This window comes from Polypterus senegalus, chromosome 8 (genome assembly GCF_016835505.1).
Source record: "Polypterus senegalus isolate Bchr_013 chromosome 8, ASM1683550v1, whole genome shotgun sequence".
NCBI classification, from domain to species: domain Eukaryota; kingdom Metazoa; phylum Chordata; class Cladistia; order Polypteriformes; family Polypteridae; genus Polypterus; species Polypterus senegalus.
In genome coordinates this window covers 175,969,338-175,996,168 of record NC_053161.1, presented here as the reverse complement: position 1 = coordinate 175,996,168, position 26,831 = coordinate 175,969,338, and the positions used below count along the sequence as shown (strand labels likewise).

The window sequence follows — 26,831 nt, the reverse complement described above, 5'->3', positions numbered from 1 at the left end:
CTCAGGCAACAGGGCGCTGCCTGGCGGTGGCCACGGGCCCCTACAGGGTTGGGCTTCCAAGCCCTCTACCCGTAGCCCCCAATACAACCAGGGCAATCGCCCCCTTGCGGTCTGGAGGAGGCACAAGCCCTCCTCTGGTCCTCCTAGGCGTCCCGGCCGGGCTCCTGCCCCGGCCGAGGACCACACGGGATAAACTGGCATCGGGGCGCCGCCTGGCGGTGGCCACGGGTCCCTACAGGGCTGGGCTTCCAAGTCCTCTACCCCAAGGCCCCCAACATAACCAGGACGGACGCCCCCTCGCGGTCTGGAGTTGGCACAAGCCCTCCTCTCGTCCTCCTGGGCGTCCCGGGGGGGGGGTAATTTCAGGTGGCACAATAACTTTTAGTCGCATTTTATTCTTCTTGGTCAGCTCATCTGCACAGGCCCAGGCAGCCTGCTATATTCAGGCCGTCATTTGGTCTGCTTTCATCACTATGAAATATGGCAGAGAAACAGCATGCCTTTGCAAGCCTCTCTTTTTATTGTCCCTGTACAGCTCCTGACACACACATACATACCATCCTGGGCCATTCACCAATGGAACAGCTCAGGCACCACTCCCTCGCCCACCCCACAAGTAATTTTGTACCTTGTCAGCATCCTTCAAACAAACCAAAAAGAAATGAAATGCAAGTCATTAAGCAAAAAAGATTGCCCTCTCCGTCACAAGTGGCCAGCAATTTAGCCATAAATTCAGCATTCCTAAATATTTGGGGGGAGAGGGTCCTTGCTCTTCAAATATTTCAACAAGTAAAACGGTAAATTCTACACACACACACACACACACACACAAAATAGACAACATACACATATTTATCAATGTATATGCAATATATCACTCCACCACATGGTCCACATAACTGTTCTGCTTTTTTCTTCCCTCCTTTACAGAGGCAGGGATATTTTAATAAAGGTGCCGGGAATAAAGTATCTTTTTCTAATTACACTTGATTATTTTAGAAGTTACTGTACGTATGAAGCTAGCAGACACACACGACAGAGACATGGCGTTTTGGCAAATACAGACAAAGCTCTTTAAAGTGAGGATTTTAAAACATTGTAACAAAAGGAAAATCTGAACTATGACAGTTATTTTCCATTTGCTTTGAGACTGTCTTGGCATTAAACAAATGTCAGGGTTCTCAGGTTTCGAGTGAATCAGAACAGGAAGAGGATGCAAAGCGATGTTTTTAGAGCACCAGAGAAGCATTTTGAAAGACTGCACTGAGTACATTCATAGATTAAATAGAGGAGCAACGGTACAGGTCGAGTCAAGTCAGGGAGTGTGCACTGGTACAGCGCATTGCCGCACCTACCTCACAACGAAACAGCTTGGGATCCTGGTTGGCAACCCCCCAGGGCAGACACACAGTCCAGTCCCACCCTCTGGAAATCTGCACACATGTGCCAGGTGTTTTACGTGGGCATCCCCTTGGCCTGGTCCAACCGCTTGAGCCGTCAACAATGAGGATCCTGCAAGCCAGATCACCCTCACAGAATCGTGCCACATAGCTGTAGTGCCATAACTAACGAAGTCAAACCAGTGGTATTCAAGGATTTTCCGGAGAGGCACGGTACCAAAGGAGTCCAGTCTTTGTGTCAGGTAACTGGACAGCGTCCAAGTCTCATAACCAGATAACAAGACAGAAAGCACCAGGACTCTAAAGGCTTGGACCTTCGTTCTTTTGCAGAGACATCGGGAGCACCACACATCCCTTTCCAGTGACCACATGACAAAACCCATGAACCCCCCCGCCGGGTGAAATGCTCTTCCAATCCGTCTACTGACTTCAAAGGAAGAGTCACCAGAGACATGAATGTCACTGCCAAGGTAAGTAAACCCCTCAACAAGGTCAACACTCTTTCCACAGACGGACACACTGCTGATGCCCAAGTGGTCATTAAAGGCTTGGCTGTTGGTTTTGATCCAGGACCCTCAGACCGCGAAGATCATAGCATCGTCAGCAAAGTCAAGATCAGTGAATCTTTCTTCATCAACAGATGCCCCACAGCAATCTTGCCCAACACCCAATCCATGCAAGCACTGAACAAAGCAGGAACAAGAACACACCCCTGACGAACATCAGAATCAATTGGGAAAAACGCAGAGGTCCTGCCTCCACTCACAGTACTAGTAACCACAATGCAGCCAGTTGTATCTCAGATATTCTAAGTCACTTTGGATAAAAGCATTGGCAAAATAAATGTACAAGGACCTGTGGTACACACATTAAGACTGACCAATTAGAAGTCTCTTTAATCAGACTAATTTTGGTACTTGTGTACTAAACGGACAGCAGTTCCTAACCATTCTAGTGTGGGAGACGCCCCAGTTGCTTAATTTTTGGAGTTTTAAATGATTAGACTGACCTACCCCAACCACAAATACTTACCTTAAAGTTAGTGGGGGTGGAGCATAGCTGCCTATAGGTCCCTAATGTTAATGTCCCCTTTGGGTGCCTAATGTTAAAAATGAAAATACAATTTGCGTCACGATAATAGAAAAGGGTACCAGTCGTCACACAAGTACCGGTCAGTCTAATAATTTAAACTCCAAAAATTAAGCAACCGGGGCACATCCCTCACAGAGCCCAACACTAGCATGGCTAGGAACTGCCATCCGTTTAGTACACAAGTACCCTCATTTTTATTTGCTGTGGCCTAATGGAGCGTCTGGTTTTGGTGGCAGCAGAAAAAAACGAATCTGTCTTAGGCAAAAGTTCAAATGTAGTTCGCTGGAACTGTGAGGCAGTAACATGAACTACAAATCTCTATTCACTTCTCTAATACTCATTAACAGACATTACTGGTTTGAGCTTTAGCAGCAAAAATGAAATAGCCTTGAAGTTGTTAATTTTGGGATTTTTTTCTATTTGACACAGTCAATAAATACATAAATATTCTGTTGAGCAATGCACGTAAATGTAAATGTAGTCTACTATTAGATTAAGCAGATTTCAGAATATTAAGCCATGTATTTAAATACACATATTGATGTTGGTGGTCAGCCTTTGCCAGTCATTAACATTCAATTTATACTTCCACGTGTACGTTAACAGAAGAACAGTACAATGTTCTCCCGCTATGTATGTAGATTATGCTGGATTATGTGAATTTCCCCTTGGGATTAATAAAGTATCTATCTATCTATGTACAGTGGTGTGAAAAACTATTTGCCCCCTTCCTGATTTCTGATTCTTTTGCATGTTTGTCACACCAAATGTTTCTGATCATCAAACACATTTAACCTTTAGTCAAATATAACACAAGTAAACACAAAATGCAGTTTTCAAATGATGGTTTTTATTATTTAGGGAGAAAAAAAATCCAAACCTACATAGCCCTGTGTGAAAAAGTAATTGCCCCCTTGTTAAAAAATAACCTAACTGTGGTGTATCACACCTGAGTTCAATTTCCGTAGCCACCCCCAGGCCTGATTACTGCCACACCTGTTTCAATCAAGAAATCACTTCAATAGGAGCTGCCTGACACAGAGAAGTAGACCAAAAGCACCTCAAAAGCTAGACATCATGCCAAGATCCAAAGAAATTCAGGAACAAATGAGAACAGAAGTAACTGAGATCTATCAGTCTGGTAAAGGTTATAAAGCCATTTCTAAAGCTTTGGGACTCCAGCGAACCACAGTGAGAGCCATTATCCACAAATGGCAAAAACATGGAACAGTGGTGAACCTTTCCAGGAGTGGCCGGCCGACCAAAATTACCCCAAGAGCGCAGAGACGACTCATCCGAGAGGTCACAAAAGACCCCAGGACAACGTCTAAAGAACTGCAGGCCTCACTTGCCTCAATTAAGGTCAGTGTTCACGACTCCACCATAACAAAGAGACTGGGCAAAAACGGCCTGCATGGCAGATTTCCAGGACGCAAATCACTGTTAAGCATAAAGAACATTAGGGCTCATCTCAATTTTGCTAAGAAACATCTCAAGGATTGCCAAGAATTTTGGGAAAATACCTTGTGGACTGATGAGACAAAAGTTGAACTTTTTGGAAGGCAACTGTCCCGTTACATCTGGCGTAAAAGGAACACAGCATTTCAGAAAAGAACATCATACCAACAGTAAAATATGGTGGTGGTAGTGTGATGGTCTGGGGTTGTTTTGCTGCTTCAGGACCTGGAAGGCTTGCTGTGATAGATGGAACCATGAATTCTACTGTCTACCAAAACATCCTGAAGGAGAATGTCCGGCCATCTGTTCGTCAACTCAAGCTGAAGCGATCTTGGGTGCTGCAACAGGACAATGACCCAAAACACACCAGCAAATCCATCTCTGAATGGCTGAAGAAAAACAAAATGAAGACTTTGGAGTGGCCTAGTCAAAGTCCTGACCTGAATCCAATTGAGATGCTATGGCATGACCTTAAAAAGGCGGTTCATGCTAGAAAACCCTCAAATAAAGCTGAATTACAACAATTCTGCAAAGATGAGTGGGCCAAAATTCCTCCAGAGCGCTGTAAAAGACTCATTGCAAGTTATCGCAAACGCTTGATTGCAGTTATTGCTGCTAAGGGTGGCCCAACTAGTTATTAGGTTCAGGGGGCAATTACTTTTTCACACAGGGCCATGTAGGTTTGGATTTTTTCTCCCTAAATAATAAAAACCATCATTTAAAAACTGCATTTTGTATTTACTTGTGTTATATTTGACTAATGGTTAAATGTGTTTGATGATCAGAAACATTTTGTGTGACAAACATGCAAAAGAATAAGAAATCAGGAAGGGGGCAAATAGTTTTTCACACCACTGTATATTCGTTCTCAATCCGACTCTTCTCTACCGTCACGGTCTCCAATTTGTTCAGTTCGTTTTTCTCTTTTACGAACCAGAAATATAATGCCCGACTGATAAAAGAAGAAAGGGAAGCAAAGATTAAAGAGCTGTGGTGGTGTGGAATCACCGCCCCTTTGAATTCGGCGATCCGAGAAGGCCAGAGTATGGCGTTATTTCAGTGCCACTATTCTGAGCGCACGTAAAAAAAGATTGCAAGTGCAAGTGTTGCATTTTGAAGAGAAATTTATTTTGAGCGTACAAAAGCTGAATTTGAGTGAACAAAATTCATTGCTGCGTGCAAAAAATGTATTTTAGTGTTTGCGCTTATCCATATACACACACACAATAGCACCCCCTCTCGCTCAGTTTTTTCATTTGCGCTTGCTCGCAATTTGCGGATAATATCTTTAATAATTTTAAAATAAAATAATTAAAGATATTATCCGCAAATTGGGGTTTAATTGAGTTTAGCTGGATTTAGCTACATTTCGGACTGTTTCCGGAATGCAGCAGCTAGCGAGCTGATTGGAGACCGTAAGAGCCAATCAGAATTTTTGAAACCAAGTCTGTGATTGGTTGGTTTTGTGGCACACTTATAACGGTGTACAGAGAGTTGAGCGCTCGCAGCAGAGAATGTTGTGAGCGCAAGCAACACATTGCGAGCAAGCGCAAATGAAAAAACTGAGCGAGAGGGGGTGCTATTGTGTGTGTGTATATGGATAAGCGCAAACACTAAAATACATTTTTTGCACGCAGCAATGAATTTTGTTCACTCAAATTCAGCTTTTGTACGCTCAAAATAAATTTCTCTTCAAAATGCAACACTTGCAATCTTTTTTTACGTGCGCTCAATATTTTTTTACGTGTGCTCAGAATAGTGGCACTGAAATAACGCCATACCAGAGGGGCTGAAAGAACAAACGAAAATGAACGAACAGAAGGAGGCGGCGATTTGAAGGAGAAATTTGAGGACCCACCGAAAACGCTGTCAAGATCATTTGCATGGAGCGCAGGGACTCACGGGTAGATGCTCGGATAGGATAGGGACTCATGCAATCGTCGTACAGTTGTACTGCTTTCAAGAGTGTATCTTTGACTCCGCTCTGTGTTACGGTAAGCGTTTCACTCTCATGATAAAGGGATCAAAGGCAGTTTCTCTAAATTGCAATATCCCCCAACTCAAATAATGCAGCGATCCCATGGAACACGGACAGTATATACGGCTAGGAATGTCACGGCGCTTTGAAAGTAGAATTTCGACTCGACAACACGAAGGGAGGCCACCCGAAAAACAGTAAAAGGCGAGTGCCGCGGGCACACTGAAATGCACTTGAGCAGAATCCATAACACTCCGCTTGCCTGTATTTCGGGTGGCGAGAACAGAAAAAAAGAATATCCACATCCTTAAAGTTTCTACCTGAATCTCGAAACACTTACGTTCTACCTCGGGGTGAAACGATACTTTTTGAAATTAGGCTCACTTAATAGCAAGGACCCACCGTCGCATTACCTTTCCTTATTACTTGTCACAAATGAGACGCACGCCAAATTTTGTTGTCGTCGCCATTGATGACGCCACAAGCGGGGTGCACTCTGGGTTCTCCGAACAAATGCGTCAATCAGGGCGACGGAAGCTGAAGTCACGCTGCTGGATCGCGTTGTGCTGTACATGAGACTGGAGGCGATTGTCAAGGTTTATAAACAACCCCATCACGAGAGCTAGAGGGTAAGCGCTGCTGGTGTGGGCAAGGCAGTGTGAGGTTACTGCAGTTACTGTTACTCAGTTATTACATCAGAGGCGAGCAGTGCGCTCTTATTAATCAACACGCCACTGACCTTTTGCACGAGTGAATACCCCAGTGGCTCGCGTGTATTTTCTATTCATTAGTGTGTCCGTCTCGCTTCACACGTTCGAGTACCGTTTCTACTTTATGTCGTCCAGAAACGCCGCCGCCCCCTCCTCCTCCTTTTCTAATCTCTTTCCGCATCTTCCCTCACTCGTGTCCTTCTGGAATCGACAGACTCGAGGGGGCGGTGATTCTACCCACGCAGCGCTTTGTTTTCCACTTTTATTTCACTTCTGTCACTCCGCGGTATTCAGTTCGATGTTGATGACCGGTTGGCACTTACAGGAGCAGCGAGGAGTCAGACGGTCTGATTAGAAGAGATAAAAGAGAAACTGAAACAAAGTCCTTGACCGCGGAGATGAGTCGAAGTTCACGCGGGTTGAGAACGAAAACAAAGGAATAGAATGAGAGAAAAGTGTGGTGCTATCGTGCCGGTATTCCTTGCCTGTAGAAGTCTAAATTGAATGTCCTTGACTCTTAAAGTCTGGCGTCTATAATCAGTATATGCGTATTAATATACACGGTCTAACATTCTGAAATCGTTTAGTCCAGTGTAGATAGCATATATTTATATGCATCGCTTGGAAGAATAATTTTATAAATGGTTATGCCCTTTTTTTAAAAAAAAACTATCGTATGTGAAAAAGCAAACTGTTTTGGTGCTAAAGCCCAAAACCAGTAATGCCTGTTGATGATTAATGGTGTTTATGCCGTACACTTCCACCAGAATTAATTTTTATAATCTGTATGCGGTTTCCATGTGTGTTCTGTATGTTGTTTTTAATTATTCTCCCCCACCATCCTATTTCTATAGATGCCCAGGTTTAGTGGAATTGCAAACCTAACTCATATTGTTATGGTTGTGGATATGAATTCAGATGTCTAATGATGGGTCATAGTCGGTTCTTGCACTGCACAGTTAACTCTGGTTTTCCTGCCAAATGCCAAAACTTCAGTTTTTGTCTGCATTGTCCTAGGCATGGTGGTGAGGTCAAGGTTGCCAGGTCTTTAAAAATATATAGTCCAAAGACAGCTTAAAAATGGCAAATTCACCCCCATAATAGCCCAATATCCGATGTAACTAACATGACACACCAAAAAGTGGAGGGCAGTGTCAGAGCAGTAGGGTTTGTTACATGCCATCAAAGTCCCCGGAGGGAAGGGGTCCATTCGGAGATAATTGAGAGTGAGAGAAAGGGTGTATACCATCACACAACAGTTTCCCCTTGGAGATTTTACAATGGTAAATAACATGCACAATTGCAAATACTAATGGAAGGGGTGTTTGATTAATGCAAATTATGGTAAAAATGACGCGGGGAGGTTTAAAAAAAATAGCCCAAAATACAGTTTTTTCTTATAAAAAAAATAGCATTGAAAACCACAATGTACAAAAGCTCATTTGTTCCCTATGGATGACGATTAAAAATTGCCAAGTTGGTCGAGAAAACTGTGGACCTGACAATACTAAAACATGCAAGTTAGGTGGATTGGCATTGCTAAATGTACCCCAGGGTGTTTGTGTGATCCAGTCTGTCATGAACTGGTGCCCTGTACAGTTGTTGTAACTGCCCTGCACTCGATAATTACTAGTATAGGCACCCGCTGCCATGCAATTCTGCCTTGGATATATGGGTTAAGAAAAAGGATAGATGGATGGAAGTTTCTGGAACGCTTTATATTGGCATAATAAGGGATAGGTGTGCTTTGTTTTCACTAAGTTGTCATAGATAGTCAATGGATATATCTTAAATTAAACCTATACAATTAGTAAATCCGACAGCCTTCTTCACTGTGCTTTTACTTTTAAACACTATTAATATCCATGCCCGTAATGGCGGTGCAATGAAGGATGTCATAGGGGCTCAGATCAGGATAAATTAGGAATTTACATCTGCAGTAGGGAAGTTTACTTATCATCTGAAAAGAAACAAAACACTTTAAAAATTATAATGACAACAAGTGGTTTAAAATCTGTTGCTACAGTCAAACCTAGTGATTAAAGGGTAGGTTTTAATCATTTACCCTGCAATTGTCTTTGTTTAACTTAGGACCAAAGATCAAAGGCACATGCCATTCTAAGCTGGGAGACCCACTATTTCTCCTATTAATTTTTTTTTCCCTGTCACAAGTGTATATTACAGCAATTTTATTTAATTTTTTATTATCACCTTTCTGACATCTCTCTCTATTATTAAAGAAAAGAAAAAAAAAAAAAATCTTGGGTCAAGATGATTTTCTTGGAGACACTTTAACGTCCCGCGAGAGAAGACAGTGAGACAAAAGGACAGCTGCTGTGCAGGCTTTTAAATGTTTGAAGCGCCGCATGACAAGCAGAACACGCAGCATGGCTCAAGCCAGCACCTGATCGAGCATAGAGGAGGTAAAAAACCTGTATTTGTTTCCCATTGTATCACCGTTTAAGAGGGGGTTTCAAAGAAGCAACCACATCTCCTTAACGTGCGTTCAGCCCCTCCCCCCTCACAATTTGAGAGGCAGATATGTGAAGTGGCTGGCGTGTAGCACACCCCCTGGGGGAAGGGGGTGCGCAAGCGAAGCAAGCGGGGGCAAAGCCCGCTAGTACAATATAATTCACTAGCCATGTGCGCCCAACTACGCTGCGCGTGTTAAAGTTGTCCGTGAAGGGCTCCCTGTTTAAACGCGGCTGCCAGTCGTGAACTGAACCCTTCGTCGCACAGCATTATGATTTTTTATAAGGGAAACAAAATTACAAAAGAAAACCCTTGGACATTGATTCGATAGGAACGACCTACTCAGAATCACTGTCCGAATAGTAATTATGTGGTGGTGTAGGAGCATTTCTGCTTCTGTCCGTTCACAGTCCATCTCGTTTTTACAACGCTATCGTTTCCTCTCACGATGTCTTCTCAACCTTTCTCCAATCTCGCAGGTTGCTTTGTGGAAATCCAAAGAGTAAGGCAATATACACGGAGCAATGGTTATAAAAGGGGGACACTGGCTCTTTAAAGCATAAATAGAGATCACTTCACTGACATGTGAGCAAGCCACGGTACAACTGTGAGACACGCAGCACTCGCCAGCTACAACGTAACAGTAATAATTTCCGAAACGTGCTGTTACGTTGTCATTCATTTTACCCACTGTCTTTCTCTCATCCATATGTTACGTAGGCACGTACCTTTTATCTTCGGCAATCTCATTCTCTAACCAGGCCTCAGGAGCTAATCAGCGTAACACTGTCCACCACCCCTTTCATTATTCCGGCACATTGTTGACATCCGTGAGTAACAACAACGTACTAAACTGGAAGATGGTCTACGCATGCGTGGAATTCGCGGACAAACAAAGATCAAGATCTAAATGAAGATCTCTTTAGTTAATTTAAAACACAACAATTTGTTTAGTTTGAATGTCTGTGTTTTGAGGTGTGACTGGAGTACTAGAGTCGTCACTAGTATAAGCCTGGAGGAGATTCTTAATGCAATGCCTATGTTTTAGCTGTCTCTCTACTGCCATCTAGTGCTTCTTCTTCTAATTCATTCGCGGACAAACAAAGATCAAGACCCAAATGAAGATTATATATAGAGATAACACTATTCTGGGACTCCAACAACATTGTTTATTTAGTCTTACCAGTGAATTCTACTAACCCACAACTTTACGAGATGGTTTTCTTCCAGCCTGTTGGTCCATCACTCCACTCCTGATGTTGTTTTACCCCTGACAAATTTCATACAATGAGAGATGACTTGCTGTCAAAGTGCTATGTACCTCTCTTAGTTAACGTACATTTTAACTGAGAGGGTGTTTTAAAATGACAAATGTATTTAGATCTGAATGATGCAGTGTTAATGAAATTAAATCCTGATTTCTTCCACACAGAGAAAGAAAAAGCTGCTCTTTAATGTAATGCTTAGATGGATATAAAAGAGGAGCCATTTGAGGCTGACATAAATATCATGGAGAAAAATACCTTAAATGTTAAGGAGGAGGACTGTGAATGGGAGTGTGTCCACCCTAAACAGGAGAGTCTGAGCATTAAAGATGAGGACTGTGAACTGGGGTCAATGGGCTTTAAAGAAGAGGCTGAAGGTAAGTGTGTCAACAGTGCAACTGCCGTCAAGGAAGAAGACCTTCATTATGGACATGGTGGTGATTCAGTGAACACTTTAACCTCTTGTCAAAGCAGACACACTTCTTCCTTGGAGCCTTCTATCAATATGAAGTCTGAATCATTACAGTCTGACACAGAGGAGAATGAAGAAAATTCATTTCTTAGAACTCAGCCGCTGCTTACAAAGAAGTCTAGAAAAAGTAAGTGAAAAGTAAGATGTCTGTTTTAGGGTTATGGGTCTGAAATGACAGTCTTGTGCTTTTTAAGAGAAGCCAAGAAATACAATGACGTTGTTGTGTTGTATTCTGTGTTTGATATAGTGTGAAAGTTCTTCTAAAGGTTTAGTGAATTGCCATTCTTCTACTACAGTTATAATGTTATACCAAAATTCGAAGCCTGTCCTTGATAAAGAGTACTACACAAAAGCAGAGTTGCAAGAAAGTATGTGAATCCTTTGGAATTCCCTGGAATTTCTGTGTTAATTCTTCCTAACAACGAGATCTGATTTTCTTTTTCCCCAAAATTCACACCAACACAATTGTCTTAAAGTTAAAACAAACTAACAATTTGACTACTACTTCTCAGTCCTCAAGACTTTGTGTGAACATTCACAGTCTAGTCTGTGACCCCCGTTTTACTAACTAGTTGACCGTCCTTTAGTAGCAATCACCTCCACCAAATATATCCTGCAACTGCTGATTTGAATTTTAGGGTTCACCGACAAAAGCGCGATAGACATATGCTCCCCGACAAATGAGCGCTGACAAACCTGCTAACTGGTTTTCGGCAAATGTGCATCGACAAAATCGCTAGAGAGGCCAAGAGAGTGGGACGCCCTTGCTGCAATTCTTACTACATATGCAAGGCGTGATCTTAAGGACTATCTGCGTGCCGTGCTGATGGCATGCCGCGTCTCATAATATTGACTTCTAAAATAAACATTATTATATATGCTTTAAACTAGTAATTCATATTTATTGCAACTTTTGCGATTTTTACGGCACGTTTTAATCAGCACTATTTTGTCGGCGCGCAAATGTCGGGTCACAGAATTTTAGCCCATCCATCCTTTCCAAAGTACTCTGATTTGGCCAATCCAGCGCAACAGTTTCCTTCTGATTACACCATCCTGTTGTTGATTTCTCCCTTTGTTTCAGCACATTATCTTGTTTCATCTCCCAATTTCTGCTAAGTTTCACTACTTCTGTCATATTTCTGGATAACATTTTGTATTCAGTGTTCTCTTAATGATAGCAAGCAATTGTGGAGTAATATGTTTTGCATCATTTAGTGTTGGTTTAAACGTATAAGTAACAAAGCCCTTGCAGTTTTGCCAAGATGGAAAGTAACAACAACAGCAATACATTGTGGTATATTTATCTCACTATTATAAAAAAAAAAAAAAATCTTGAAAGGAGATAAGAGGTGATTGTCTCAGAGACACTTTCACGTCCCAGGAGACGAGTCTTCATGCCAAGCGATATAACCACGCCTGGGGCCAGAAGCCCCGTGAGACAAAAGCTTATGCAAAAATATTTTGGAAAAGTTGTGTGTGGTTATATCAGAGACATTTCTTGTAGAGAGAAAGAAACGATATTCACTCACGGGCAGTTGTACGTTGCATTGTCACAATGTAATTCCAAAGACAGAATCAAAATTCAATGCGATATTCAGGCTGTGGAGTCGGAGACAATTTTGGGTACCTGGAGTCGGAGTCGGCAAAAAGTTAACCGACTCCGACTCCTCCTAAATTTAAATGGGAATTAAAAAAGTAAGTTGAAATGTCCTAATTCACAAACAGTCATAATGAACTACTTCTCTGCTGTAAGAATAAAGCCCAATGCATGCAGTGTATAATGTTACCACAAAACGAACATGTCAGGTAACCATGAAGCATGCTTTTCATTGACTGTATGCGTCACTATATGGGATGTAATGCACAGGTAAGGTGCGGCACCGCTTTCCATTGTGTCGTGTTCCACTGTTACAGGGAACTGTGAACCTAGCCTAAAGCCCCCCCATACATTTACAGATGCACTGCCGATTTTTTGGCCGTTCAACAAGTCATCACGCGTCAAACGCCTGAAAAATCATCTGGTGTGTTCTCAGCTCCGTCGGCTCCCCTTCGCTATGCGCTAATGAAGGGGCCGAAGGAGCCGAAACCAGATCCCTACCTGTCTCCAGCAGAGGCTCGTTCTGCTGATCAGCTGGCCGGTGATTGACACAATGCACTAAACTTCCGGCTGGCTGACAGAGGAGACAGCCACTGCAGCAGAGGCATCACATTACTTTGGATGGGGGCGGTGGTCGAGATTTTTGGCAAGCTGGATCTGCCCGTCCATCTGGACACCCGCAATCTGCGGCCGCCAATCAATTGTGTTTGTCTTTAATCTGGCATTATAGTAGAGTGTTGGCTTCCTAGCCAGTAGTGCTGTGGTGAAATGACATGTATGTTGCTTTCCTTTCCTTTAATGGATGTAGAAAATACATTAGCATAGTATATACATACAGAGGAGTCGGAAGATTTAGAAACTGAGGAGTCGGAGTCGGAGCATTTATCTACCGACTCCACAGCCCTGGCGATATTGATGAAAAGGTAAAAGCGAAAAGAGATCAAATATATGGACATAGGTGATATGATAGAAGTGTGTCATGTGAAATGCAGATTGAGCAAAGAGGAGGTAAAAAACAACTGTGTTTCCCATTGTATCACCATATAAGAGGGGGTGTCGGAGGAGCAATCATGTCTCCTTGGGGTGCGTTCAGCCCGCCCCTTTCACAATGCGAGCAGCAGAGACGCAAAGTGGTTGGCCCATAGCGCAGGTGGGAGGTGGGCGAGCGAAGCCCCCTAGTCATTTTAAATTTGAGTCCTCTATTGGTCCACTTGCAAGGTCAGGATGTACTTATTCTCCAGACTTATTTACCAAGATAGGAATGCTTTTTCACATTGTATGTTTACATCATGCATTTATTTATAATGAATATTTAAACTTAGTAATTATATTTTGGTATTACCTTCTATTATAAAAAACCCAGTAAAATACTCTCCAATAGGGCATATTTTCATTATCGTGGCATGTGCTCTCTGTATGCATAAAATAATTGTGATTTTTTTTTTCCCTCAACAGCTGGTTCAGTGAGCAGAGGGTCACACGTGACTACTCCGGAGCATTCTAAGGGAGGACGGTTGACCAAAAGACGTAAACGAGAAGGTGAGCTGAAAATGACTAATTTTTCTATTTCAAATATATAGCTCCTTATGCGAGTACTCTGACCACTGCTATGCCATGCCATTAAAAGTGAGTTAAGGATTTGTTGCTTTCTTGCACTGTTTATTATAGAATTGTATCACAGTTACCTGATCACATCTGCAGGATCTCTGGCAGACATGATGTACTTCAAATATGGGAGTAAAAAATAAATAAGTGGCACAAATAATTGTCAAAAACTAACAGAGGAAGGAAAGAAAATCACAGGGCAAAAAATCTGCATTTGTCATTAGAAAGGCCGTTGGACTGGCATAGATGAAATTATTTGAAGGAGAGATTAATGGAGGGTCAGGATAGAACATTACAACAATCTAGATGAGAACAGGCCATTCGGCTCATCTGTCCTATTCACTTAGCTCTTCCAAAATAGCCTCACATCTAGTTTTGAATGTCTCTAAATTCCTACTGTCTTCCACACTACTTAGTAATTTATTCCATTGTCTGTGGTCCATTCTGTGAAGAAAAATTTCCTAATGCCTGTGCAAAATTTAAAATGAAAATAAAAAAAATCAAATTTAAATATTTTCAAAATGTCAAATTTAGAAATAGTTGGACTTGCCAGTAAACACAGTACAGTATTCCCAAAATCCTTGATAAAGGGTGATCTCGCATGTCAGAGGTCTCAATCATGAATTAAAGAGAAAGAAATGGGTGGAGGGAGGGTTGGATTTTTGGTTTTGTTAAGTTTGATTTGATTGTATGGATTATTTGCTTTTAATTAAAATTATATAAAATGGAGGTGATCTCACATTTACTCTGACCTCAATAGAGTAACTACAGTTTCAGTTTCTTCAAGAACTGTAGAATTTCATCTCAATGAGGTTTCATAGAGGAGACGTTTCACAATTGTGTTTGTGTGGGCGTGCAAGACTACCGTCCAGAGTATTTGGTCTTTTCAGAAACGTTGGATTCTGTGCTGCAAAAGGGTACCGTCTACTGGCTGTGTAGACCAAATGGGAGACTTCAGCAGGCTTCTGGGCAATGATTGAGGTGCATGGAGAGACTGAGAGGAATGACCTGCATGGTTTGAGCACAGCTGGTCAATTGTTATGTTTGTCATGAGCAAAACTTGTACCAGAATACCTTGGGCTAATGGTCAGTGACTAACTGTGGTTGTGCTGTCTACTCTGAGGCCAAATGTTCTGGACATTTAGGTAAAGAGAGGTGCCGAGCTATCAACGGTTCACGAACACTTGGGGCATAGTTAACTAGGGTGCCATAGAAAGCCTTTATTGTCATTGTAAAAAAAAATTACAACAAAATTCCGAGCGAGCGCCGTTCCAGCTGGGTTTCTGAAAAGCAAACAACACTTTTTTTGCGGGGTTGGAAGTTGTACATTTAGCCCTGTTTATACGTAGCAGTCTTCTTGTATAATATGCTCCCGTGGCTGTCTGTTTGTCTGTCCAGGATTTTAAGTCACCTGTAGCTCACAAACTGTTTGACCGATTGACCTGAAATTTGCTACACACATATACTACGTGACGTCTACTATCCACTTTCAGGATGATAGTTTTTATTCCTCTTTTTATTTTAATTTCATTTTATTGTAGAATCAACTCTCAGTAGCGGCCTTACGGTGCATGCATACGGGCACCATTCTCATTGCTACCACCTTCACCATCACTACCCCTACCTCTTCATATCTTAAATCATTCTTGAGGCAGATGGAACACCTAATTTCCAGCTTAAGTGAAAAACTAAGGAAAACGTACTAAGTAATTGCAACACAAACACTGACTTAATCAGTTTTAACGTGAAAAGATTCTAACGAATGAAGAGAAGAAGTGGACCGCTGGGGTGGAGAAAAGAAGAGCTGTTCAGGAAGCAGCAAGCACATCACAACCTCTGAGCAAACAAATGATAAACGTACAGAGAAAGAGGATGAAAACTATGAGTCAAGTGTGTTCACGGCATGATATCGTGCAGTCTGCCGTTACTGGTGTATTATATGTAAAATACATACTTAAATATCGGGAGTGGTCTCCCCTCGACTTTTTCATATACTCGGATATAGGGATGGATATTTCAGGAGTAAACCGCAAGACAATGATTATATTTTTATATTATGTACATTAAAGAACCATTAACAACAAATCAAATTAATAATATATTGAACAAGTATTATAAAAGAAAAGTTGAATAAATCAGACTCTGCAGCTGCATGAATAAAAGGTAAAGTACCACTTCCTGTGAGCAGAAATAGCCCAAAAGTTGCTAGAAATCTATGTTTTGTACCTAATACTTGTATGCAAAATTTGGTTGACCGAAGTGAAAGTGTACTCAAGTTATCGTGTTTACATACACACACACACACACACATAGACATAATACCAAAAATTGTATTTTTGGACTTGGGGAAGTCTAAAACGTCGAGATTCATCAAAGTCTGGAAATGGAATTTTTGTAGGATTCCAATACTTCCCTATACTTTGTATACGAGAAAGTCAGGGAGGTCTAAAACATCGAGATTCATCAAAATCTCGACATTGACTCCTCGGATGATTACAATACTTTCTCTATACTTTGTATATGAAAAAGTCAAAAGTAATGAGATTGAAGATAAAACCAGTAGTAATACAATAATAATAAATAATGCCGTTTCACTGGGGAGTAGCTGCACAAGGGCAGCAGCAGTATGTACAGTGGTGTGAAAAACTATTTGCCCCCTTCCTGATTTCTTATTCTTTTGCATGTTTGTCACACAAAATGTTTCTGATCATCAAACACATTTAACCATTAGTCAAATATAACACAAGTAAACACAAAATGCAGTTTTTAAATGATGGTTTTTATTATTTAGGGAGAAAAAAAAATCCAAACCTACATGGCCCTGTGTGAAAAGGTAATTGCCCCCTTGTTAAAAATAACCTAACTGTGGTGTATCACACCTGAGTTCAATTTCCGTAGCCACCCCCAGGCCTGATTACTGCCACACCTGTTTCAATCAAGAAATCACTTAAATAGGAGCTGCCTGACATAGAGAAGTAGACCAAAAGCACCTCAAAAGCTAGACATCATGCCAAGATCCAAAGAAATTCAGGAACAAATGAGAACAGAAGTAATTGAGATCTATCAGTCTGGTAAAGGTTATAAAGTCATTTCTAAAGCTTTGGGACTCCAGCGAACCACAGTGAGAGCCATTATCCACAAATGGCAAAAACATGGAACAGTGGTGAACCTTCCCAGGAGTGGCCGGCCAAACAAAATTACCCCAAGAGCGCAGAGACGACTCATCCGAGAGGTCACAAAAGACCCCAGGACAACGTCTAAAGAACTGCAGGCCTCACTTGCCTCAATTAAGGTCAGTGTTCACGACTCCACCATAAGAAAGAGACTGGGCAAAAACGGCCTGCATGGCAGATTTCCAAGGCGCAAACCACTGTTAAGCAAAAAGAACATTAGGGCTTGTCTCAATTTTGCTAAGAAACATCTCAATGATTGCCAAGACTTTTGGGAAAATACCTTGTGGACTGATGAGACAAAAGATGAACTTTTTGGAAGGCAAATGTCCCGTTACATCTGGCGTAAAAGGAACACAGCATTTCAGAAAAAGAACATCATACCAACAGTAAAATATGGTGGTGGTAGTGTGATGGTCTGGGGTTGTTTTGCTGCTTCAGGACCTGGAAGGCGTGCTGTGATAGATGGAACCATGAATTCTACTGTCTACCAAAAAATCCTGAAGGAGAATGTCCGCCATCTGTTCGTCAACTCAAGCTGAAGCGATCTTGGGTGCTGCAACAGGACAATGACCCAAAACACACCAGCAAATGCACCTCTGAATGGCTGAAGAAAAACAAAATGAAGACTTTGGAGTGGCCTAGTCAAAGTCCTGACCTGAATCCAATTGAGATGCTATAGCATGACCTTAAAAAGGTGGTTCATGCTAGAAAATCCTCAAATAAAGCTGAATTACAACAATTCTGCAAAGATGAATGGGCCAAAATTCCTCCAGAGCTCTGTAAAAGACTCAATGCAAGTTATCGCAAACGCTTGATTGCAGTTATTGCTGCTAAGGGTGGCCCAACCAGTTATTAGGTTCAGGGGGCAATTACTTTTTCACACAGGGCCATGTAGGTTTGGATTTTTTTCTCCCTGAATAATAAAAACCATCATTTAAAAACTGCATTTTGTGTTTACTTGTGTTATATTTGACTAATGGTTAAATGTGTTTGATGATCAGAAACATTTTGTGTGACAAACATGCAAAAGAATAAGAAATCAGGAAGGGGGCAAATAGTTTTTCACACCACTGTATGAGTCTTATTTCCCAGCGCTGACCAAAAATTATTTTACCAGCCTTAATTTGCTTATTTTTGTTCAATGTGTTTAAGGCCATTGGAAATAATCCAGCTCTGAATCTGTTGGTCTGTGCTTTCAAAGATCTATAACGATGACCAGAGTGTAACAGTTCAAACAGGTGGTGACCTAGGTGTGAAGGATCCTTAATGATATTCGTGGCTCTGGTGAGATAGTAAGAGGAAGCAATGTCTACCAAGGAGGCAGACAGCAGCCTGTGATTTGATTTGATTTATTTATTTGGTGCTCAGTTTATGATTTTCTGGAGAGCCTTCTTGTCTGTTACCATGCATCCGGTGTACCATACTGTGATACAGTATTCCCGGATGCATTTAATGATTGAACGAAAAAAATCCAGCAGTGCTTTTTGCTCCATGTTGTTTTTCCTGAGCACTTTCAGAAAGTGCAGTCTTTGTTGAGCTTTTATGACCATTGCTGTGGTGTCCTCAGACCAGGAAAGGGTCTCTGAGAATTTGAAGGTCTGCACCCTTTCCACATAGTCTTCATTGAGGTAGAGAGGAAGCGGTTCTGTACTGTGCTTTCTGAAGTCTAGAATGAGTTTCTTGGTTTTTGTGGTGTTCAGTGTTGAGTTATTCACTGAACACCATTCTGTCAGTCTCTGGACCTCATCTCTGCAGGCAGATTCATCTCCTTCTGGTACAAGCCCAATTACAGTGGTGTCATCTGCAAACTTAATGATTGTATTTGTGGGATGGGTAGGGCTGCACTCATATGTGTACAAAGAGTAAAGTAGTGGGCTCAGCACACAACCTTGTGGAAATTCTGTGTTGAGCAGAAGGGAAGAGGAGAGATGAGGGCTGAGTTTAATCCTTTGTGGGTGGTTTATCAGAAAGTCCTTTATCCAGGTGGAAGAGGAGAGGCCTAAGCCTGTCGGCTTGCTTACCAATATGTCAGGTATTATTGTATTAAATGCTGAACTCTAGTTTACGAAGAGCAGTCTTGCATAGCTCCCTCTTTGATCTACATGGCTCAGCGCAGCATGTAGAGAGTTAGCAATGGTATCTTCTGTGGATCTGTTTGATCTGTAAGCAAACTGATGCTGGTCAAAAGTGGGTGGATGGCAGGATTTATTGTGCTGTAAGACCAATCTCTCGAAACACTTCATTACTACTGGTGTGAGAGTAACCGGTCTATAATCATTTAAGCTCTTGGTGGCTATTTTCCCAGGGACAGGGATGATGATTGATGGTTTTAGGCAGGGTGGAATAGTGGGTGATGCCAAAGAAAGATTAAAAATCTCTATGAAGACCCCGGCAAGCTGGCCAGTGCATGCTTTGAATATCTTCCCAGATACCATATCAGTGCCAGTGGCCTTCCTTGGGTTCATCGTCCTGAACACTCATTTCAACTCATGTTCTTGCAGAGTGAGTGAATGAGTGTGTGGGTGCTGGGGTCAGGTGTTTTCAGTGTGGTCATGTTGGACCTTCTCACCTAAAACCTGGCAAAGAAATGGTTCAGTTCCTCTGCCGGTGAGGCATTTGAGCCAACAGACCTGTGGTTGCTGCCCTTGTAATTTGTAATATGGATAACCCAAGTGAGTAGTGAAAGCTTCTGTCCAGAATGAGTTCATTTCCAGATGAGCTTCTCCTGTATCATGGCTGGTCACCATCATTGCCATCAATAAATTGTCACTGGGTATCCATTAACATTGGAATTGAGTGTATGAATGTCACCAGTGTGTTGCAAAGTTGTCCAATCATTCTTTGCACTGCCACTCCCCATCCAGGGCAGACACAAATAAGTGCACTAATCCAATGTCTCACTCCCACTGTACATTAATATCACACTTTGTTGATTCCTCTGTTTTGCTTTGATGATGTAAATAAACCATTTTGATATACATTTCGGCTTTGGCCTAAACATGGGGAAAGTTCAAGGCACATTCTGATTATTTTGCAAATGAAACTGAAGATGGATCTCTTTTCACCACTATTAATCAAAAAAATAGGAGCAGGATCATTTGGAATAATAATGATTCAGTTCTGTAATGTAATTAGAAAAAACGTAACTAAATATCCTGTCTTTTGTTTCTCTTACATATTATCTTTTTAGTTTGCTTATTTCGTCTTCTTGTCTCAAGTGATTGCGCTCATGTGCTGATTTGTTGTAATGCAGAAGGGGAAATTATCAAGTTGAATGGCTCTTCATTTGCAACCTAAGTTTGCTTATGCTTACAAAAGGTTGTTCATAATTTCATCCACAATTTATTTAATGTTGTGACAAATCTGAATCCTACTATGTGATATCATGTACTCTTGCATTTTGTTCTGTGCGTGTAATATTACTATTGTACTATTGTATTGTATTGTCGATTACTGTGTTCTGTTCTGTGTATTGTATTTACCCTCTTATTTTGACACCCACCCTACTTGGAAAGGAGTCACCCTCTAAATTGCCTTTCCCAAGATTTCTTTCTTTTTTTTTTTTTTCCCGAAGTTTTTTCTTGTCTTCTTAGGCTGGAGGGCTATCAAAAGGCAGACCCTGTTAAAGTTCATTGCGGCACTCCTTGTGTGATTTTTGGGCTATACAAAAATAAATTGTATTGTTTTTAATGTGAATAATATGGAAGATTTTTTTTCTGTTAAACTTCATACAGGAGACAAACCTCACTGCTGTCCTGAATGTGGCAAACAATTATCGAGCAAGAGCGTCCTTTCAAGACACAAAAGAATTCACATGGGAGAGAAGTCTTATTGCTGTCCTAAATGTGGCAAGTGTTTTTCACAAATTGATGTGGTTTACTGTGTGTTTAATGTTCTTCTGTGTTGTTGTAAGGTTTATTAATTTTCTGTTCTTGCATTTGTTCAATCACTGCAATCCTACCTTCAATAAAGAGTGGTGTACAAAAATAGAATTGCAAGAAAAACTGTGAGCTCTTGGGAATTCCCTGGATTTCTGTGAAATCATTTTATGTGCTGCCTTTGCAGCTACCCCTCTCTAGTAGCCATTGTGATATCTGGAGATTTGTGCTTCTGACTAGGGTCTCGTGTATAAACCGTGCATATGCCCAAAAAATGTTGCGTACATCTGTTTCCATGCTTACTTTGAGATGTATTAAAACTAAACTTGGCTTAGAAAAACCATGCACATTTTACGTCAGCCTAACACCATGCATACACACTTTTCTCCTCGTCTTTCCAAATGGGCGACACCCAACGTCAATGCAATGATACTGTTTCTGTTTTTTTTTTTAATTCACATCAGTGATGCAGCGTTTGTCAAATACACCAAAATTAATTGACATTTGATTATAATCATTCTGTAACAATGTAATGGTGCACAGAATGGCCAAACTATTGCAAGTACCACAGCTGCTTTAGCGTTGTTACTCTTGTGTACCACTCAGAGTATTTTAACTCACTGTATCTGTTTGTGGTATCACAACTGCACAGCAGCTGATCAGAAAGTTCTACAGCAGGTTGTGTCAAGAGCGCAGAAGATGATCAGAAAACAGCTTCCAGCCCTGGAGAACGTTTAAAGCACACACTGCCTCAAGAAAGACCACCAGCATCTGCATAAATTCCACACGCCCATGTGCACAGTCTATTTATTTATGAACCTTTTGCACTATCTGCACTATATTTACATGTACTTACCGTATATACTCACGTGTAAGTTGGGTCTTGAAACCTAAAAAATCAATCATAAAATCAGACCCTGACTTATATGCCTGTTCAAAAATGCGACACTTACATTTTTTTTTTTTTTGGCATCTTCTTGCCTCCTCCAATCTCGCATCAGTTTCTTAAACACATCGAATTTTGTTGCAGCAGCGCAGTTACCAATTTCTTTCGCTACTTCAGTGACGTTTAATTTAAAACCAGCTTCATATTTTCTTCTGATGGAATGCTCCATTGTAGATAAGGGATGCTGTTATGATAAAGGTGTATGAGGGTTTGAGATACAAAAAACACAAAACAGTGCAAACATCACTTTGGAATAGTTTGGGTATTACCGTGTGGTCACATAGGGACAATACATAGAAAACAAAGGCAGTGTATCTGTGGTTACTGTCTCAGGTGCGCGTTAGCATATCGCAATCTCTTGGACCAATAGTTTGAGTTTTCCACATTCGACTTATACAACCAACATTATAAAACACCAGATATTATACAGTAAAATCAAGTCCCAGCTTATCTTCGAGTGTGTATGTGTCTGTATGTATGTATGTATGTGTCTGTATGTATGTATGTATGTATGTATGTATGTATGTATGTATACTAGGCTTCGCCTGCATAGAAGTGAAACAGGACAGTGAGGAGGGCCCTGCCTGGCTCCCTACTCCTAACATCACGCTTCCTCCTTCCCTCGACCCGCAGCCTCTGTCACAGATGAGCGTGACTATATTGTTCCTGCAAGTGAACTATGATTCTTAGCACGATGAGAGAAGATTTATCTGTGTGAGATCTTAACCACGAGTATAGACGGAATGCTTTCGTATTTTATATGTTTTATTGTTTTTTTATCATATTTTTGTTTATTATTTTATAGGAAAATTAGCTTATGAAGAAGTTGCATATTGAATCCCATTGTACCATACAATGGCAATAAAGGAGTTCAGTTCAGTAGAAGAGAGTGTGTATTTACAGATAATGATGACTGGCTTCGAAGTCAGTTTAGACTTCCAAGAGCTATCCTCGTGGACATGTGTTCTGTTTGAATACTAGGATGTGTACTTAAAATCATTTTTATGATGAAATGCATTAAAGTATGTTTATGATATTTTACAGATAAATTGTTAACCTCATTTAAATGTGTACCGTTAATAGTTTAATGTGGGGGTACAGTAAATCCATACTGCAACACGCTGACATGAGCACGCAGGCAGTGATTGCCATCCAGTATACATTGTATTCATGACACTACAGCACCCAGAACATTTTAGAATGCTAAGATGTATAATTAATATCCTTTTCATGATGAAATGTATTAAACATGTGGGGGCATGTGACGATGTGGGTTCTGGCTCCACACTCCCTTTGATGTTGGAAGCACTTGAACCCAACACCGTCGATAATGTTGCCGAATGAGCTAGTCAATGGAGGCAAATTACTGAGCAAGGGGAAGGTAGAAAGTGCAAAAGTGCTTTTATTTAAAACAGTCAACAAAAACAAAGTTCATAAATAGTGCAGGTCTTCATATTCATTAAATAAATAATCCATAAAAAGAACGTGGAGTAAAACCAATAAATAGAAAAAAACAATCCTTAAAAACGAGAGGTTAAAATCTTTTTAGGAAGCAGTCTTAAAACCATCAACAAATACGGTGCTCTTCTGTTAGCGTCTCACCTGCTTATCCCGTATGGGCCAAGCAGCAGGCAAGACGCTCTCTACAGCTGCCCTCCTCAAACACACGCAAGACTGGAGACCTCCCGATCCCTGGCTTCGGTTTGGCTCTCATCCCAGCCTCGAGACTTGGACTCCTTGGTCTCCAGGACGCTCACACCAAGGACTGCCACTCCAAGCCTCCCGACTTCCGCTGCCTTTCTGCGGCCTTCTGCGGCTCGTCGCTTTCACCTTGGTCACTCCGCTACCTGCTCGCTCAGCGGGCGACATCAACACAAACACGTGGGTGTCGGCCTAACACCCAGCTTCCATGCAGCTGTCCACGCGCTCATTCGCCGCACGTCCGCCGCTCGCGGCTCTCTCCCTCTCACCGACCTGCTTCCTCTCCTGCTCCCGGTAACCTCCGTCCTCTCCTTTCCTTTCCTTTCTCCGATCGTTTCTTTCTCTCTGAACGTTTCTTTCTTCCCGATCGTTTCTTACACTACCCCACAACCGACTCGCTTCTTTTTAAAACGTGAGGGGCCATCACAGCTGCAGCATTAGCCACGGGAGCAATCACGAATGTGGGCAGTTCCTCACCTGTGCACACGGTGAGAAACGCCCACATCGGCGACGCCCAGCGGCTCGCTACAACAACGCCCCCCTCACGAAGCGCCTCGGGTGCGATGATTATTTAAAATCAATGGCCTTTTCTCCACGAGCTGTGGACCCATAACACCACAGGGCACAGTTGGCAGGGGTAGCGAATACAAAGGCGTTTATTGTGGAGCGATTGGTTACGTGGAAAACGAAAACTGAAAGTACAGGAATTGGGGGTTGATACTTTTGACAGAGACAATACTGCTAAAATAAAGAATAAAGAAAGTTCATCCAGATTAGCACCATTAAATTCCCATGACACCTTGCCGCAATATCTCTAAAAAGTGAGTGCAAAAGCAGCTGTGTGTTAAATGCAGAGAACATTCATGGCAGTTGTGACGAGGCTCTGAGAAGCTAGATGTATGAATAAGTATCCCACTGGTTTAATTGAAATAATGTGTAAATGTTGGATCCCTGAGCTGGGGGTCAGGGTTACAGACACAGAATTCAATGGATGTCTTCTGAACAGGCTTTCTTTGTTGCAGCCATGCTGTTTTTATCGAATGTCCCAAAGCCTGGTTCTTATTCTTTTGTTTTCTTTCCCCACATAACCAATCACCACACAATAAATGTCTACGTATTTGCTACCGCTACTCCACCGTGCCCTCATGTTTAATACATGCTTTAATGCATTTCATCATTAAAATATCAAGTATATATCTTAGTATTCTAAAATGATCAGAGAACTGTAATATCATGAATGTAATGTATTCTATGTGGCGATCACTGTCTGCACACTCCAGTCGGTGTAAGAGAAAGCCCATTTAAGAAGCATGGACTGATTAATGACTGGGTTGGAGAACACGTAGACTACAAAGCATTTAACATACTTCTCTAGTTATAATGGGGATTGAGAAACTCTAGTAAATTAAACATCGATTTTAAGATGAAGTTTACAATGTCTGCGGTGGGTTGGCACCCTGCCCGGGATTAGTTCCTGCCTTGTGCCCTGTGATGGCTGGGATTGGCTCCAGCAGACCCCCGTGACCCTGTGTTCGGATTCAGCGGGTTGGAAAATGGATGGATGGAGTTTACAATGTTCTACTTTAATGACAAAATAAACTACAAGATTACATTGGAAATTTTGAGATTAAAGCCACCAAATAGTAAATTGCCGACACTTCACTGAGCAGGACTTAAATTTCACATTCATTTAAATTCTTCTTTTACACATTCTTTTGCCGGTTTCTTCTAACATTTTTTCTTTAAACAACTGAACAGATGTGGCTATTTATACTGATGTGCATATTGAAATACGCAAGATTTTGGGAGGAGTCTGGGTGGGGCTGTAGGCTTATGCATGTGCGTTAAAATTCGAAAGTGCGTAGAACTTTGCTTACGCACAGTTTTATACATCTGAAATTCTTTGTGCTTCTGCACGATTTCAGTTTTATCCGTACACCATGTTTTAGTGTGAATTCTACAAACAACGTTCTAAATAAGTCCCTAGGACTATGGGATTTGGGAAAACTGTTACTTTTTAGAGATGAAAGAAACATTGTATCGTTTTGCAAAATCAATCCTAAAATTATTTTCACATGATTTCACATTCACAAAACACAAACTCACTATAAACATTATCCCGCAAATTCAATTTGAAGCAAATTACTGGCTTTTGACATATTTCCATCCATCCATTATCCAACCAGCTATATCTTAACTACAGGGTCCCGGGGGTCTGATGGAGCCAATCCCAGCCAGCACAGGCCACAAGGCAGGAAACAAACCCCGGGCAGGGTGCCAGCCCACCGCAGGGAACACACATACACAACACCAAGCACACACTAGGGACAATTTAGAATCGTGCAACATGCAAACTCCATGCACGGAGGACCCAGGAAGTGAACCTGAGTCTCATAACTGCGAAGCAGCAGCAGCACTACCCACTGCACCGCCGTGCCGCCCCCTTGTAATTATTTTCTGTTTTTAATTTCTCATACATTTTAAGGAATGAGATGAAATGATACAGTTGCCACATCTATTTATTTAAACAGCAGTATTTTAAAATTATTGTATTGCTACCTAGAACAATTTAGTAGTCCAATCTGAAAGGACTAATTACCATAACAAAAGCCCATAGGACGTTATACTGTGCATATGGCCCAACAGGATATTTAAATTAAATTAAATTATATAAGTTCCTTTCAGAAAATATGTGACTAACAAACGAAACAATGATATCTATATCAAATGTGTTTGCCATATATACTAGAAAGTGAGTAAATCTCTGAATTGAGGCAGCAAGAAATTTTTCACAAAGGCCCCTGACACTCTGACTTTATAACATCTTCTTATGAAAGCACTTTGGTGCAGGTTGTGTTCAGAGTTAGAAAATACCAATAAACTGCAATGCTGACCACCTCACAACAGACCAGGTAACAGGAGACATGTTGGTTTGTTTTTTATGGACAGCTCTACTGAGTATGTCTTTGACTTTTTTTTATTAAGTTACATGTTTATTAAGTATGCCCATAGAGGTGAAGGGCCATGCTATCTCCTGCACCACAATGCCTATTACATGTGTTAAACTGTTTTGAGTTTATG

General features: G+C 41.4%; 2 protein-coding genes across 6 annotated transcripts in view; one reads left to right on the top strand and one right to left on the bottom strand.

Moving 5' to 3' along the window:
• LOC120533445 (zinc finger protein 239-like) overlaps nt 1-6,824 on the bottom strand; it is a 31,468-nt gene extending 24,644 nt beyond the window's left edge. Inside the window, exon 1 of one of the 5 annotated variants that reach the window (XM_039760349.1) lies at nt 6,751-6,824. The gene's annotated coding sequence lies outside the window, so the exon portion shown is untranslated. Of the gene's footprint in view, nt 1-6,268; nt 6,445-6,750 lie in introns of those variants that run through there. The other 4 variants (XM_039760350.1, XM_039760347.1, XM_039760346.1 and 1 more) reach the window with 4 other exon arrangements.
• Nucleotides 6,466-26,831, top strand: part of LOC120534722 (zinc finger protein 665-like) — a 60,236-nt gene continuing 39,870 nt past the window's right edge. Inside the window, exons 1-4 of the mRNA XM_039762306.1 lie at nt 6,466-6,557; nt 10,543-10,974; nt 13,903-13,986; nt 20,960-21,073. Of these exons, the coding sequence (XP_039618240.1) occupies nt 10,578-10,974; nt 13,903-13,986; nt 20,960-21,073 (595 nt within the window). The 5' untranslated portion in view covers nt 6,466-6,557; nt 10,543-10,577. The remainder of the gene's footprint in view (nt 6,558-10,542; nt 10,975-13,902; nt 13,987-20,959; nt 21,074-26,831) is intronic.